General features: G+C 47.1%; 1 protein-coding gene across 1 annotated transcript in view; it reads right to left on the bottom strand.

Moving 5' to 3' along the window:
• Nucleotides 1-14,531: 14,531 nt before the first annotated feature.
• Nucleotides 14,532-18,125, bottom strand: part of eogt (EGF domain-specific O-linked N-acetylglucosamine (GlcNAc) transferase) — a 40,236-nt gene continuing 36,642 nt past the window's right edge. The window contains exons 13-17 of the mRNA XM_076156390.1: nt 17,133-17,201; nt 16,815-16,876; nt 16,441-16,560; nt 16,104-16,206; nt 14,532-15,881 (exon numbers count right to left, since the gene is read on the bottom strand). Of these exons, the coding sequence (XP_076012505.1) occupies nt 15,735-15,881; nt 16,104-16,206; nt 16,441-16,560; nt 16,815-16,876; nt 17,133-17,201 (501 nt within the window). The 3' untranslated portion in view covers nt 14,532-15,734. The remainder of the gene's footprint in view (nt 15,882-16,103; nt 16,207-16,440; nt 16,561-16,814; nt 16,877-17,132; nt 17,202-18,125) is intronic.

The raw sequence follows: 18,125 nt of genomic DNA on the forward strand, positions 1-18,125 counted from the left end.
GAATACTAAAATGCAGTGACAGTCAGAAGGTTTCTGTGCAGTGTGAGTCAGTGTGCATTTGTGTTTACCTGCTCAGTGTATATATCTGTGAGTGTGACTGTGTGTGTCTGTGGAGTCAATTTTTTTACATTATGTGAAAGTATGTGGTGTGCATGTGCGGTGCGTGCGTGCGTGCGTGCGTGCGTGCGTGCGTGCGTGCGTGCGTGCGTGTGTGTGTGTGTGTGTGTGTGTGGTGATTAGGCATGCTGCATGGAAGCACAGTAGCCCATTTCTTATTCTCTTTCTAAAGGCTGGGCCATGGCATGCATTTTTATCAGCTTTGTTCTCCGATACACTCATTAAAACAACACAATAGTGTGTGAGTGCATTCACGTGTGTGTGTGTGTGTGTGTGTGTGTGTGTGTGTGTGTGTGTGTGTGTGTGTGTGTGTGTGTGTGGTCTCCAGATGCAGCTTATTCCCATCAGGACTTAAGGGACAAACAGTCTCATCAGTCACAGCGATTTTGCTACCTTACTGGGTCTCTCACACACACACACACACACACACACACACACACACACACACACAGTCCACATTCTACCCTTGTGAAAGAGTGAAAGAAAGGGCATAAGCGCACAGTTTTGCTTTAATGTATCAGAGGATAACATATGTGTTCATACAAAATGTGCAATGTGAGGGAGAGAAACGGCCCTCGAGTGTCCCAGGGGCAATAAGTGGAGGAGGCAGAGGTGTGTGAGGGCTCAGCTGGTCATCATAGCTGTGAGAAGTTGTTGGATTTCGGATTTGGCAGCGATAAGTACACATACACACAAACCCACACACACACACAGACACACACACACAGCGAGAGAGAGAGAGAGCAAGAGAGAGAGAGAGAGAATTACCAAACGAAACATGCTCAAGATGATCTGAGAACATCAAATCTCACTCTTACTAAAATGATCCCTCCTGTGACATCCTCTCTCTCTCTCTCTCTCTCTCTCTCTCTCTCTCTCTCTCTCACTCTCTCTCTCTCCCCCAACCCTGTATTTGTGTCATTTCTCGCAGTAATCACACTGGAGTGACACGGGGGCTCATTGACATGCAACGAGACTACCCCACCTCGGCCGCAAATATATCGGTGTGACCTGCATCCAAACAGCATCATCTGCCACCATCAGCAATCTCACAAACACACAAACACACACACAATCATACCGATTGCAACATTACATTTCCCCCCTGATGAAACGACGTTGTACACATCAAATCTAAAACAGTGACATGCCTCCTGTGTTAGTGACACACTCTGCTTCTAGTCAGTAACATGCATATGATGGAAACAGGAAGTTCACCCTCAAAAACACCAACCGAAGACAAACAGCATCCCTGAAACTACGGCAAGACCTGCGTAGCATGTAACGGTCCACTGATTCAAAACAGGAAGGTAGACACGACACAGACTATTAGAGTGTAAAGCCACAACATCAAACTGTGCATCACATTATCTATCAAACTGTCTGTCTGCCTGTCTGTGCTTTCACCTAATGTGTCTCCTAATGTTTGTTTATAGCCTCTCTTAATGATCCATCACATTTCCACGTCAAACAAAATGCAATTTGAGTTGCATTTTATAGCAGAAAAGTGCTACAGAAATCATTTTTTGTGTTTAAACTCTGCCAAAAAGGTTTAGCCTGTTCCTCAGCAGGATTTCTTCACAATCGTTACAAATCCATTTCCTTGAGACTTTGTTGGCACATTGGACTGGAGTGGTTGGCCTGGTTGGTGGTGGCGCTGTTGGCGGGTAAGTAATAGAATCAAAAATGTTTTCTTGGCCTCCTCAGGTCTATTTAACATTTAATAGCACGTGGACATTTTGTTTGATTTTGAGGGTCAAAGGTTGTCGGTGTCTGTGTCAGTCAATCCCTGTCAAAGATTTCCAATGATTTTGGTGACCCCTGACCTCGTGTTTAGCACCATTATCAGGTAGCATTTCAAATGGTGACAAGGTATTCTTAAAAGTGTGTGAATTGGTGGGCACTTTCTAAACTTCCTTCCTTTTGCTCTAAACTGAGGCAACATTTTTCACTTGTAAACAACAATTATCCCAAATCTACCGATGAAGAACAATGTGACATGAACTACACACACTGGTACTTCCATGCAAATTATGTTTGATGTCTAATTTGAATCCTCACAATGTTGTTCCTCTCTTTGTATTTCTGGGCCGGGTTTAACTCCACCGTCACTTGGAACGGCACATCATCGGCACATTGTTTGTTCCAACTTCGTAAGAGAGCTGCAAGCTGCTTGTGTCAAATGCGCATTAGGGTGAGACCGACGTATTAATGTGCAGTTACGTGAGAACAATACTGACCCTAAATTAAATATCACGTATTTTGCATTGTTTTTGTACCTGCATGATTCCAGTTACTGTCTATTTACCTGAAATTACATTTATAAAAAACTTAATGACCCATTCTGCTTCTTCTGGATCCCTACACCTAAACTAGCAACCCTAAACTCATTTCATCAGTATGGCTTTCTCTTTTAAAGGTTTCTCAGGACACTTCTTCTGTAAGTATTTATGGGGTTTTTTTAAAGATTGAAAATAATGACATTTGTAGAGATCTTGACTCCCTGCTGTGCATGTGTGGATAGGGAGAGTGAGTCAGAGTCAGGACCCAAAGAACAATCACACCAGCGCCCCAGCATGCTGTTGTTGCGTGCCCAGACGCAGGCCGAGCAGACGAAAATATATATTGGTGTAAAATAGTGCAAAGATACTAAAATGAAACACCCGAAAGCAAAAAAAAACAACTGTGGTGGAAATCTGACATGAAGCATCTCGGGTTTTCTGCAGGTGTGCACAATATTGTGTGTGATGTATCTGCTGCTATTTCCCTTGGGGTCACTGGACAGATAGACAGCGTTAGCAAACACACACACACAAGCACACGCATACACAAACATACTCATGTACCACCTCAAATTAGTACACCAGCATTCGTTCAAAAAGCCAGAGCCTCCTCACACTTTTGAATCACATTCCACTTTCAATTTCTTTGCTTCTTCCTCTCTTCTGCTCTCCATCCATCCGTGTTGCTCTCCATCACTCTCTCTCCACTCTCTCCGTCTTTCATTCTCGTCTCGTCTCTTTATCAGTAAGCAGATGAGCGTCTCTGCCTCTGTCATCTCCCGCTGTTTGCGGTCTGCTGCAAATAAACCCAACACACACGGGCAGAGCTCTGATTGTATCCCGGCCACTTTCCATCCTCGCCTTACAAATGGAAGTTTCATGGTGCATGCGTGTGTGTGCGCGTGTGCGTTTGTGTATGTGTGTACGAGCTGATAAATTGTGTCACTATATTATTATTTGTAAGTAAGGTACACAAATGTCTTATTCCCACAGTGTTTTTGTTGCAGAGACACTCTCACCTATTTACTACCATCCATCCAATTCCCCAAAACACACACACTGCATTGTGTTCGCCACCGATAAACCAAGAAGCAATTAAGTCATAGATGCAACATTTGGTGGAACAGCCAGGTGGGGAGAAGAAGGAGTGAAAGAGGCCTGAGTGAGTGTGTGAGCGTTTGTGTGTGTGTGTGTGTGTCTATGTCAGTGTCTGTGGATGTGGATTGTCTGTCACACCCCTCAGATCAGACTCCCACTACATGTGTCATGTGTCAAAGCAGGTGGCCAGTCACTCCAGGGATTCTGAGTCCATGTCCCAATACACACACACACACACACACACACACACGCACAAAACACTCAGGACAGCAAACAGAAGCCTACAGAGCTACAGTATATACATGCAAATTACAGCTATAAACATTCACCAGCAGTAGAAGAAGTACATGAATCACATCACTTAATATCACAGCAGATGCAGTCAAATTATAAAATAAAATTAAACCCTATAATAAAAGAAAATTGAAAAAATTGAAAAAAAAATTAACTCAAGGTTGAAAAGTAATAGTTATCATGATGTCAGTATTATTATGACTGTAAACTCCATTCTCAATTGAGTTCTCTGCCATTTTGAAAATAAACTCAAACAAGGCTGAGATACATTTTATTCACCTGACAACAGCAATATTTGATCCTTCTATTATACGTTTTGGATGTAAAACCTACAGCTGAGGCAGTAGTCGAGTGGGTAGAGCTTCCGCTTAAGAACCGGAGGGTTGCCGGTTCGAGTCCCTGCCGAGGTGCCCCTGAGCAAGGCACCGAACCCTCAATTGCTCCCCCCTCTGCGAAGGGTGGTAATATGATGTCATGTAAGTCGCTTTGGATAAAAGCGTCTGCCAAAATGATCGTAATGTAATGAAAAATAACTTTCATGGTGATGCAGTGCAGTAGAAATGTGAAACAGTTGAGTAGCACAACATGAAGTAAGTTCCAGTACCTCAAGATTGTACTGAATAAGTACTTGAGTATAACTATTTTTCACTTAAGCTGTAATATGATAAACCTATGGGCACGAGATCATCGTCTATAAGTGGAGAGTTTCCTACTAAATGCCTGTTTGTGTTTACTGCTCTTCATGCTTTATTGTACTTTTGTATAATCCCACTGGAAGTTCCTATCGCACACTCGGATGTTCATGGAGGGGGAATTGCTTCGGGAATTTCCTGATGTTGTGGGCCTATAAAGCCCTTTGAGACAATATTGGGCTATGGGTCTACTGGCCTATAATGCCTATACAACTCTTATAATGCAATAAAGGGCAGCCAGATGGTTGGCAAGGTATAATGCCAAAGCTTCACTTCTGTTTAACACATTTGTGACAGTCTACATCCCCCTAACATTCCACATAGGCTGACGGTCCTTCTCGCTCCACACAGGATGATGGTCTTCCTCACTCCACACAGGATGATGGTCTTCCTCGCTCCACACAGGATGATGGTCTTCCTCGCGCCACACAAGTCAGCGTCTGCAGTGTCCCTGCTCTTCTGCCCTCTGCTCTTATTCTCGCTGGCAAGGCTTCAGTTATAAAAACCTAAACGCTGTGATTTGGGATGCTGGATCTTTACATCCCACTCTGCTCAGAGCGCTCCGTCTTCCGCATGCTGAACTGTGAGGTCTTGTGAAAATGTGATTTCCCACACAGGTGCACACACGTCAGGTGTGCTTATTTAGATAAGATGTTATTTTATTACAGTATGTGTTTCCACTCCTTTAAAGGCCTTCTTCCATCCTTCACATTGCCTCTCTCTACTTCTATTCTTTTAACCCATTGTCTCTGAAGGTTCCCTTACATCCCGCTCTCTCTCTCTCTCTCACTTTCTGTCATCCATTGTTTCTTCCCAATCTGTAGAAGAGAGAAACCTATACCACAGCAGAGGAGGAGGAGAGTGCGGAGGAAGAGGAGGAGGGGAGGGCGACGACGGCTCAATGTGCATTGAAAAGGACACAGTGTGTTTCTGCACACGTGCTCGCTCGCTGAGCCCTGCAGCTTTTTTTTGCACAAAGAAAAAGGGATGAGAATAAGTTAAAAAAGGATGAAAGTGTGTCTGCGGGTGTGTGTTTTTAATTCGTTGACTTGACTTTTCGTGCTGTGGCTGCTGAGGCCCTGCCTGGTCGGTCACTCCTGTGCTGTGGTCATTCATTGTGTCCAAATTGTGATGAATGGAAAGTAAACAGCCTGGATGTGGAGCTCTATTTGGTTTCCCTGTAGCCGTGGTGATTCCTTGATCTTGGCACAGGCAGAAGACTTCAGAAGCTCCTGCTTCCATGTCTCTCTTGCCAACGCTCCAGCATGCAGACAAATCCTACATCTTGATGACCACAATCATGTGCTGCTATAATGGCTTGGTGCTGACACTTATGATTATAGGAATTACCCGATGAGGAGCGCACATCTGTCAATGGACCAACCGAGGACAGAGTGGCAATGGTAGAAAAAGGGGGGAAGCGAGAGAGAGAGAGAGAGAGAGAGAGAGAGAGAGGGAGAGAGAAAGGGGGGAGGCTTGATCAATTGTTCATTTTACAGAGTCACTGAGACGTGTCAGCAGTGTCAATAAGTGAATTAATTTGTCTGTGGGTCTCCGGAGCATGACACCATTTCACCAAGCAGGACCTAAAACCCTCACACACACACACACACACACACACACACACACACACACACATTCTCTCGCTGCACCAGCACACTTCATACAAGAATATCAAGTGCAGATATGACACAGAAACGTTTACACATAAAACCTGTACATGCATGATCTACACACACACACACACACACACACACACACGCACACACGCACAAAATAATAATCACCTCAACTTCCAGGCAAATGACCCCATGGGAGGCTGAGGTACAGTGGGGATGTGACCCTCGACCAACGCTGCCTACTGTTTTTATTACGAAGCCATAACCTCCAACATACATACATACAAACATACGCAGATCTACCCATGTACACACACACAGTCCTCTGCCACATTTCGCCACACACTCTGTCAAAGCTTTTCATTCACACCGAGATGTCATCTGTCTCTCTCCTCCTCCATCGGTTCCCCCCTTTCATCATCTGCATTCCATAGGATTAATCCCCTATGCGTGTGTGTGGGGTTGCTGCGGTGACCGCCCCAGGCTCTGCCACCGCCATCACCTCCACTCCCCAAGTTCACACCGTATCCACGCCGCAATCTGTGCTGAGAGCCTTTTGCTACGTTCTACAAACACACACACACACACACAGATTCACTTTTGCTGATGGTTACCGGCACATCTGCCAGCTGCCAGAGAGGAGCAAACGGGGGACGCTCTGTCACACGTAGACAGGAACGCACACAAATACTGCACACATACACACACGCACACACACGCACACCGGCAGAAACAGCAGATTGCATCCAAGGTGATAGATAGATCACGGTGGGAAGAAGCTGTGCCCGTTCAATTACCATCATTACGATCACTTAGGGAGATTTGTCATGGTCAGAGTGAGTTGGAACGGCGGAGAGAATCACCTTGAGAGGAGTCCAGTGGCATTATTTTGAGATTTAGATAAAGACAGGTGACAACGACATCATATTTCTGAATTCCCATCGCTGAAAATGAAAAATGTAAGTTTGTATGAATTCAGCAACAAATTCCCGATTGATGTAACAAATACGATAAATAAGCGGGAGCGCGATGGAGTCCTAACGAAGAATCACACATGAGCCTCGCAATGTATTTGTTTCAAGCGTGGCTGTGGTGTCTTACTGCGGGGCCCCAGGCAGAGGGTGGCGAGGTGCAGGGGCAGGGGGGGGGGGGCTACGTGAGGGTGCGAGCTGTCAGTCAAAGCAGAAATCTCTGAGAGGAAATTAGAGAGAATGTGGACAGTGTGAGGAGAGCAAGCGCTGCTGGCACACCGGCAGGAGGACAAAGACACACACGGCTCTGAGGTTTGGGGCCTGGCGGTTTGATTTAAAGTGTACAGTCACCTTCATCACCTTTGCTTTGTGGAGACTTTAGATTTTGAAAGAGGGAGAAGTGATCATCATCTATATAAACACAACGATGCAGCCGTTAGATTCTCCTCTCTTCTTGACTCTCACTCTGCTGTGGTAATGGATTTGGTGCATAATCCTCACTGTGTTTAATGAATGCATATAATGTTTTGTTCGAAAGTGTATTTGTGTTATTTGCATCAGTTTGTGACAAAATAAAAGACTAACACATTAATAAAGAAAAAGCACGTTTACATTTCACAAAAGCAAGAATCTGAAAAACCTTTATCTGTCCGTCTGTTTCAGAGTTGAGTGTGTGTGTGTGTGTGTGTGTAATTCCACAGATTGTATTCAACTGATCAGTGCGATATCATAAATTACCACCATAGGTCATGACCCCTGTCTGACACACAGCGTCACACATGCACACAAATCAATGCTCTCACAAACACACACACACACACACACACACACTGAGTTAATGTCTTCGTCTTTGTCCGTCGGCCTCATGCCCTCGTCTGCCTGCCACGAAGCAAGGCATCGATGGCAGAGTGGATTATGTGTGAACTCATCTTGCACTGCTGCTGCTGCTGCAATGAAGCCTCATGTTCTCTGACTCCATACACTCAGAAGCTGCCGAAGATGAAACACGACCCTGGACAACAAACGAGGAGCCATTCCCCATCTTTCTGCACGTTGACATTAAAGAATATTTCTCTCTCTCTCTCTCTCTCTCGCCCTCTCTCTCTCCCCCTCTCTCTCCTCTGCAGCTGGGAAGTTTCCATTCATCACAGTCAGTTTGTTAATGCCAACGCATGAGGGGGGGGGGGGGGGATCTCCAATCTGTTGCATAGTGTGTGTGTGTGTGTGTGTGTGTGTGTGTGTGTGTGTGTGCGCGTGTGTATTAATTAGATAGATAGATAGATAGATAGATAGATAGATAGATAGATAGATAGATATAGACAGACAGACACGCCCACATGCTGTCCATTACCTCTTTACTCTCGGGTGTTATGCACACAATCCCCAGCGCCCCTCACCCCCAGACGGTCATCCCAAGCGTCTCTCTGTAGAGCATAGGGACGGCCCTCTGAGGACACAGGCGGTCCCACTCCCGGGATTTACTGGGAGTCCACATGAGGGTGTGCAGTGGGATTGAGGAGTAATTGCCAAGTGAGTGAATGTGTGTGTGTGTGTGTGTGTGTGTGTGTGTGTGTGTGTGTGTGTGTGTGTGTGTGTGTGTGTGTGTGTGTTTGTGTGTGTGTGTGTGTCTGTTCAGCTGCAGTGGGAAAATGGGACGACACAGAGTGACACAATTAGAGGAGAAGCAATCTACTGCAGACAGAACAGCACATATAGCAGTGTGTGTGCCTGTACCTGTGTGTGTGTGTGTGTGTGTGTGTGTGTGTGTGTGTGTGTGTGTGTGTGTGTGTGTGTGTGTGTGGGTGGGTGGGGGGGTGGAGAGAGTAATCTCCCCAGGATTAAGAATGCTGCTGCTGTGTTAATGTGACTGTCAATGAGCATTAAAAACCTGAACCGACCTCTCTCCCTCTCGCCCTCTCTCCCTCTCTCTCAACACGTCCTGACCGCCCAGACCCACACTAAAACAATAGGGAAATACTTACGCTCTCTCAATACAGTGCGAAATTGCAGTGAGTGTGTGGTGGAGAAAGCAAGAGAGCGAGAGAGAGAAAGAGGGTGGGGGGCGTAGAGACAAGGATGACGAACAATTACAACACGATCGGGGTGGGGTCTCATTACTGAGCCCATTAACATGCACCAAGTAATTTTCCCCATGGTGTGTGTGTGTGTGTGTGTGTGTGTGTGTGTGTGTGTGTGTGTGTGTGTGTGTGTGTGTGTGTGTGTGTGTGCGTGTGTGTGTGTGTGTGTGTGCGTGTGTGAGAGAGAGAGAGAGAGAGAGAGAGAGAGAGGAGGGGAGCACGTTGTGTGTGTGCTTGAGTGAGTGTGTGTGCGCGCAAACAGAGTGAGTTGCCCAATAGGTTCTGCGACGCGCTTCCCTCCCCTCCTCCGTGCGCAATCTGTCCCGGCGGCTCCTTGCTTCATTCCTCCCTCTGCGTGTCAGAGCTCCGCACCCTCCGCTCCTCGGTCTCTCCTCCACCGAACCGAAATTCATGCAAAGCGATTAAGATCCCGCGGAGAAAAAGAAAGCGCCCGGTCAGCGGATCACAGATCGCTCAATACTGTGCTTAACAACCGATCGCTTAGTTAACCTCCCGGCCGCGAACACTGCATCAATCTCAGCTACCTCCCCTGCGCTCCGCTCCTCACCTACACAGCGCGCCGCTATACGTTCAGTCTGCGAGGAAAACGGACTTTAACGTTCGTCTCTGTTGTAAACGCGGGGTGATCACGCGTCCAGGGGGGAGCGGAGTCACTTGGAGACCAGGTTGCAGGTCTCGGTGGAAGAATCCTTCCGCTCTTTTCCTCGGCGCATTCGATCTCGCCTGCCGAGAACATCAAAGTTGCTCTCTCTGCGCGGCAGTCGCTTAGCGAGTCAGTCAACCGGTCACCACCCCTTCTCTCCCCGCTGCCCACGGAGAAAAATGTCCCCACAGCTGAAGTCTGCCTCCCCGCACACACCTGCATTGACCGTGCACCCACCACAAAATAAACAAGATTGATGAATTGATAGATCTATACCAATTCAATCCAGACTTTGAATTAAAACATAAAACACCATCTTACCCAAATCTATAAACTCGATGACATGATGGGGGAATTGTAAGGTTCCAGGACAGATGGAGCTCTTGGGTGTCTTTTCTCTCCCACTTTCTGCTTCAACTCCACCGATTTGGTTTTCCAGACCACACGGGGAAATCCTTTGAGCCAGTGCACAAACACTGAAGGCGAGTGTCGGGTGCGTATGTGTGTGTGTGTGTGTGCGTGTGTATGGATGGATGGATGGGGGCTACAGCCGCGCCGGAACACCAGCCCCCAGGAGCCGGGTGAGAACACACGAGTTGTGCAATAGCGACGATAGAGTCCAATGTGCCGTCACCTTGTCGGGTCCCATCTCAATAAAAACCAGACAGAGGAGAAAGTCATCAAAAGTGCGTAAGTCCCTCCAAAAAGAGACGCCGGGTCGGTGTTTAGGTGAGCACTCCACATAAGTTCATCCTCTCCAAGCGACGGTCAAGACGGAGGTGTTCCAGCCGCCGGAGAGATGCTGATGAGAGTGATGGTACGGTGATGCGGGAGTGATAGTTGCGCTCTCCCGTCGCTCCTCCCGAGCGGGGATCGATTGGACATGAGAAATGCGATGCGAGCCCCGCGTCTTCCCCATTCAGAACACGTGCAACACAGCGCCCGCCCAGCTCACCATCTCATCGGGTGCCCCCCCCCCCCCCCCCCCTGCCCCCTCCCCCTCCCCCTCCCCCTCCTTTCCTGACTGATGTCATGTACTTTACAAGAAGCTCGGAAGGTTAAGAAAGGAGGGGATGGAGGAGGGGGGGTTGGAAGGATGGAGGGGGGGTTGTGCTGTAATGACGGTGACAGGAGAGCGGCGAGGGGGGTGGGGGGGCGGGGGGGGGGGGGGGGGGTGGAGAGAGAGAGAGAGAGAGAGAGAGAGAGACTCCGGGCTAGAAAAAGTTCATTGTTCCTGGTGAACAATGAACTTTCGTCCTCCCGAGCCGCGTTTCTCTTGCGTTGAACACATGACGTGTCCACTTTCAACAGTTTGTTTTGTACTTAATCCTTCTATCAAGAGTCTAAAAAATTAGGCAGAATACAACAGATTACTCCACTGGAATGGACAAAACGCTCAAACAAATAGAAGTTCCAATGTGAATAAACGGAACTCTCAGCCCAAAAATTACACATTTGGTCCTTTATTGACCGTAAATATTGGGTGTCAAACGAATGAAGTGGCAGAATGTGAGCAGTGTAGTATAACATATACATCTTTATGAGGTCAATTAAGTTCATCATTACATTACAATAATCAATTGAAAGTATTGATTGCGTGCGTGCGTGCATGTGTCAATCACTCCACAATCTGTCACGTTTGCTGAGTGATTGACAGCTATTTTGAGTCGATGACCCTCCTCATCACACCGTGGCGCACCTTGCTCTGCGCTCTTTGATCACGTTTCAAACCCAGTCTCGATATCAATACTTGAGTGTGCCTTCTGTACACTCACCGAGGTGTAAATCTAAACCCACCCTCAACCCCTCACCGGGATGTTAAACAGGATTTAATCACCGCCGCCTCTCCGTTACGCACCAGGAGACAGCCTATCAATTATTCCATCCCTGGAATATTCCAGTGTGTTGATGGCGATTGATTGCTTTGCGCAGGATTTGCAGTCGTTAAGACTTAGAGGAGGTCGATGTCTGCTAACGACCCAAGGTGAAGAGTATCCGATACGTTCTGATGTGTTCCTCCTCGTCAGCAGTGCTGGGACACACGTGGCTCCCGATCAGCAAATTCAGTCAATCAAGGCGTTTTTGGTGTTTTGTTGACACCGCATGAGAGGCGCGACTTTAAGTCTAAGCAAAAACCAGAAGAAGGGTTGTCGGTGTGTCCCCTGACATGCGCTAAGTGGGAGTTGCGCCGGTATTGCAGCATCGACAGGCGGTGCACTGATATTTGATCATCTTATCATAAAAAAACTGCAATCACATAAACAACCACGTAACACAGACTGACCCCCGTCTGTGTGTGTGTGTGTGTGTGCGTTCGTGCGTGCGTGCGTGCGTGCATCAAACTGAACTAAACAGACTCAGTACGAGGACGACGGCTAGACATTTAAATTCAGGACCACGGACAGTTCCAGTTTCTGTCCAATGCGTATTCCTCCACACACACACACACACACACACACACACACACACACACACACACACACACACACACACACACAAATAGACAGTAGAGATTGATTGTGCGAAGCAGGAAAGAAACACCGGAAAGTTGATCAAATCGCCTAATATATCCTGTCTGCACCGACAAGTGTTTGTGTCTACAGCCCCTGAACTTGTCTGTCACGTTGTTGATCTAATGCCTTTTATCTTAAAGCAGGGGATGAGCTAATGGATGTAACAGCCGCACAACACTTATCTCACCCGCCCTCTCTCACACGGGGGCCGGTGTTTGTCAGAATAAACTACATCATGGGACGTAAACACACACGCACAGAGTTCCCTGTATTTATACGCGTGAGGTTGAACGGCGTGAAATTTCATTTACCCCCTACGACGCCCAATGCAGCGGACTAATTGATATTTGCAGCTGTTGGTGTTTTCACATATTCCACAGGGCAAAGTTGTTCCGTTTTCACATTTTGTACGCCGGAATGTGGAGTGAAGGGTTGCATAATGCTGACATGTTGCGGATGAAACAGAGTCTAAAGGCCTCTGTGGCATGTTTACGTGTCCCGGATCTCCTCCGGGACGATATTCCCTCACAACACCGTCGCCCCGGGGAGAAGGAATACATGAGGGAAAATATCTGGCCATAACTTCAATAATATTTCTTTCCCCTCGATCGATATTCCTGCATGAATCTCTCTGAAACTGACTGTTTTCCTGGTGTGTGTGTGTGTTTGTGTGGAGGGGTAAGATGAGCGCGCCGTAATTGATTCGTCTGTGTTCGGCGGTGAGAAATAGTTGTCTTTTGAGAGGAATTAGATTAGGCTAATGGTCGAAGCGCAAAAAACGCAGAGGGGAGCGACCGGCATCATCTCTGCACCCTAATGAAACAAGTAAATCAAACCAAGGGCTGCGTGGAGTGGGAGTGGGACGCGTGGAATCAGCTGTGATGTGGTGAGGTAAAGAACGGAGCAGAAAATAGCAGAAAATAGCAGATATCTGAGCGCAAACATTCCCTCCAAAAGTCAGACAAAGCAGCTGGTGAGACAACAACCAAGCCCCGAAATGTCCTCCCTAATCCCGCCGGGCTCACATGGAGATCTAATGACTCTAACGCGCAGCTTCCATCCCGGTGATTAAGCGACAGCCCCTAAGAGCTTCCGAGGAGCTCCGCCGTCCTGGAGGCTCCAGAGCTCCACGATAGGCCCCGCGTTATAGGGCGACGGAGAGCAGTCATCCGCCGTGTGTGTGTGTGTGTGTGTGCGTGTGCGTGTGCGTGCGTAGGAGAAACGCGCTATTAGTTACTGCGCGACAAAATTAGGCCACACAGGCAGAGCTGTTAAGGAAGCGGTGGTAAGATTCACACACGCACACACACATACACACACGGAGAGAGGGAGAGAGGGAGAGACTGGGGCACGTCGTTGCGCATGACCGACCATTTTGGACACACATTGCGGAGCAGAGACTTGCAAAAGCAGGACTCGGTCATCGATTTCGAGCTGCCACGAAGGTTAATGAGAACAGACATCTTGGTTTCTTTGTTTTTGACTACCCCCCCTACACACACACACACACACCGCGTACAGATTCTTCATTTCTTTACGAGGTCACCGGCAGTAACCCGAGCTGGGCCATAAATAGTGTCCATGCCAGACGGGCCCGGTGTCTGTCAATACTGAGAAAGTTCAGCCACAACATCCGCAAAAGAGCAAGCAGGACCCACGAAAGCTTTGACAGCCAACTTGCGGTGTCTATGCGCGCTCTAACACGGACCCTTCTCCATATGAGACACACTGGAAAATGTCTGCAGAATGAATGATGGTCGCTGTTTGCACTGTTGCAAGCCCGTATGTCAAAGGCGATCAAGCAGCTCCACCGTTTGGGTTCGAGCTGTGATTTGGTCTCGATGCGTGGTGTTGCACTGCCATCCAGCGGCCATAATGAGTCACTGCCACGCTCATTGTGTTTTGAGGTCATCTAGATTTATTGTGGTGACAGTAAAAAGTGAACTAGTGCCCTTTAGCGTAGAAGCCCTTTCCCTCCTTGGAACCGGACCGACTAAAATAATGAAAGCGGCAGCAAAGAGCTGTCTGGCATCAGCAAGAAGCGGTGAGTCCTGCTTTGGCTTCACTTCCCCCCCCCCTACAAGGTCGCAACTCGGAGGGATGATTGATTCAAATTAATCATCTGATGTGGCCGATGCAGACAAGAAAAAAAAAGGCAACTCAGCTTTTCTGAAGTTATTTATTTCAAAACTTTATATGGCGTTTGCGTATGAAACTCACTAAACACGTCGAGCCAGTTACAGACGACAACATATCCCACTGGATTAAACTTTCTATATGAGTTTTCTGATAAATAAAACACAACATGTACAGAGAGGGACATGGAATCTTCTTTGCATTGCACCAGACTGTTTGATAATTTGTGCTCGTTCCCTTTCAGACCATTATACAAAAATATTCCAATAGCTGCCGGAAAAAAAGCAACAGCTGGGATAGCAGCACGGTCACCAAAACGCTTAATGCTGATGCAGCATTTCTTCAGTTTGAAATGCAAAAGGGAAACATAATACAGTCATAATACAGTGTGCTGAGATCACAACTGTGAAGAACGTAAAAAGTACACAATGAGAACTGTGGATAAGATGCGAGTGGAGGATTAGGATGTTTGTCACTTATTTATGACATAATCTGACTAAAACACTGATAATAATTGAGAACACACACACCTTGGCACGAACATTCACCAACATAAAAAAATACTGAATATGAACAAGTACTTTTGGCGTGTTCAGGGGAAATTGTGCCTGAACGAGGTCATCGACATCACTTTCCACTTAAACACTTCTTATGGCCTTTGAGCCTTTCTGGATCTCTGTGCTGTGCTGTGTGCAAAGATAGAAGTTGAAGCCAAACTTATATCGGTGAGTCATGTATTTATGCACGATAAAACCTCAAAGAAACTTTTGGCCTGAAAATAAATACATGCATAGAGGATATAAATATCACAACGCAAAGAAACACTCAGCAGTGACTGTCAACAGCTCTGAAGAGGCTCGAATCAGGATGACACCCATCAAAAGACAAGATGACGCAAGGCGAAGAGGCGTGGAAACAGCTGCTCATTAGCCAACTTTGTCGGCGTGGATTGAAGTTAACACGGGACTCGTCTCTGTGCTCTCCAGATGCTCTGACCACACGCACTTCATCCTCTCACTGATTTGACACAAACAGAACGAGCGGAGGCATATTCAAAAACCAGAGGAGTCCGCCACTCTGCTTTCACTCATTCAGACTTAACCAAAACCGAAGTGGGTTAGAAGCGGCGTATAGAACGTGACAGGTGTTCTGATCAGGATTTACGGATTCAAGGCTCAAATTATAAACAAAATGCTTTGTGTTTGCAAGTGACTGTGTGTCAGACATTCGCTGAGAGCTCCTCTTCAGCCAGACGTGCTTCCCGGAAGCTCTAAAGTTCGTCTCGGAGGCCGCGCCGTTGCCATTTCGGGTGATTCATGACGTAATCGGCCGCCTCCAGCACCAGGCGCAGGAACTCTGCCACCTCAAACGAGTAGTTGGTGAACTTCGGATGTTCCCCAAGGGTTGGGTGGTGACCCTGAGGAGTGTCAGAGAGCGTGTGAAGTACAAATCGACCAGAAACACAAGTGGGCCAGTAGCAAGCGAATAAAGTCTGTGTCTGTGTATTTGCTTATGCACATAATTTAATGTGTGTGTGTGTGCGTGCGTGTGTGTGTGTGTATTTGTGTGTCAGATGAATTGTGAAGGCTCAGGCTGTGGTGCCAGAGGAGCTAATGGCCTGCACGGGAGTTCCCCCTACCTTATCCTGTGGGAGGACTTTGTCCATTTTCTGCCAAGTCACGTATCGGATGCCCCGTAGCCGAGCCAAGTCTCGATAGCAGCTCTCATCCTGACAATTATACCTGAGGGGAGGGGCAGATGCAGACACTTAGGGGCAGATGCAGACACTTAATCTCTCTCTCTCTCTCTCTCTCTCTTCTCCTCAGCTTCGCTTGTACTCTTTCATTCTCCATCTTCCCTTCCTCTCTCTCTTTTTGCAACCACTACAGTTCTCTCTCTCTCTCTCTCTCTCTCTCTCTCTCTCTCTCTCTCCCTTCTGTCATGCACACATTAGACAGCACTAAACGTCCACTCACAGCTCAAAGACAACGGCCCAGTCAGGGAGGAAGAGGAGGTGCGTGAGGCCGGCCCCGTGCATCCCTATGAAGATGTCCGAGTTGTGGGTGATCCTCAGCTGCTCCAGGAAGGGAACGTCCCTAAACAACAGACACAGTTTATACGCACATTGATCAACTTCCACACACCGGAAAATAACTGCTCAGACTTTGATTGTTGTGTTTAATTTGTTATGTTATTCTAAATTTAACAGAATCCATGTAAAGCATTGTGGTAATTGTTATTATATCATGTTTAATTTACAATGTACAGATTCCTTTGATGTTTATTTCAGTTTCCACGTCCTGCTTGAGTTCCACTTGTGCAGTAACATAGAACACACACTATAACTCACTTATATTTATAGTCCACCACGCTGACCTCCAGTAAAGGCGTGCTCCTGAGGGCATTCACCAGCTGTAACCACAACAACAGAGAGACACGTTCTCTGATCATTGTGAGTGCAAACAAACATGGACAGTTGATGTATAAATCAGGGGCGTTTATAGCAAATAAGATTTTAAACAGGCACTTAGCAGGGGGTGGGCAGTAAATCAATGGAGAGGAAGGGCTGAGGTTGGTGGGAGAGAGGAAAGAGACGGAGTGAGAGAGAGGTTAACAGAGGGAGACAGAGAGAAGAAGGGATTTATTCAGAAAAAAGTGGCCCACTCACCTCTGCTTGGTTTAGTATCTTTCGGTATTCTGTGCTGCGTGCCAGCAGGGTGACACGAACGCGTCCCTCCTGAAAAGAGCAACGCAGCCGATAATCAGTCAAAGCACGGGAACGGAAAATATATATTCGGCAGGGATAAAATATGTTCAAAGTAACTACAAGAAGGCGTCCGCCGTAAAAGTCTATCATATGCTGCACTGAGAGGCCCATTGGAAAAGAAAGATGTAATAAGTAAAACAAATGATGGATACCTTTTATGGTGGTTTTATGGTGTGCTCATAGTTTCTCCAGTGTGACACACACACACTTTACAAAATACAGTAATCTTCTACTGCCATCTTGTGGCCTGAAGAGATTATCTAAATCTTTTGAGACACAATTTGTATTGAAACTTCTGACATAGGAGAGGAAAAAAGGTCATATTAATGTAAACACAAAGAGGAATCACACACAAGCTGCTGAATTGAGTGTGCACCAATAAGCCCATACCTTGCTTACAAGCCGTATAAATGTATCCTTACACGGGCGTAATTTCTTTGAGTTTAAAAGCCATTGTGAGCGAGGCCAGAGCGGTGCAATTTATGAAGAGGAGGAGATAGGCAGATGAATAGAAGAGTGTGAGTCGAGTGGTGTGAGTCTCTGGCAGAGTGCTATTAATCTAGAGATGAAAGGAGGAGCCGCGGAGAGGGTCATGGCCAAGACGACCTCTCATTCAGACGGGGGCCGCCTGCTATCGCGCCTCGCTGAAAAGCCTCTTAGCATATTTCCAGAAAAAAAGGCCATGAATACGCGATGAGCTGATCCGCCAGCGAGGTGGAAGCATTTCTGGGCCTGGCTGGTCATAAAGATACAGTCAAAGCTCTTCAGAAACCTGGGATCATGAAACACCTGTGGGGGGGGGGGGTGGAGCTGCAGAGTTATAGACCCAGGGGATGGGAGAGAGAGCGAGCGTGCTCTGTTTGTGTCAACTCCTTCTAAATATAGGCAGGCCGT

The sequence above is a fragment of the Genypterus blacodes genome, unplaced genomic scaffold (assembly GCF_046128005.1).
Source record: "Genypterus blacodes isolate CSIRO-AG114 ecotype Tasmania unplaced genomic scaffold, CSIRO-AGI_Gbla_v1 ptg000070l_1, whole genome shotgun sequence".
NCBI lineage: Eukaryota > Metazoa > Chordata > Actinopteri > Ophidiiformes > Ophidiidae > Genypterus > Genypterus blacodes.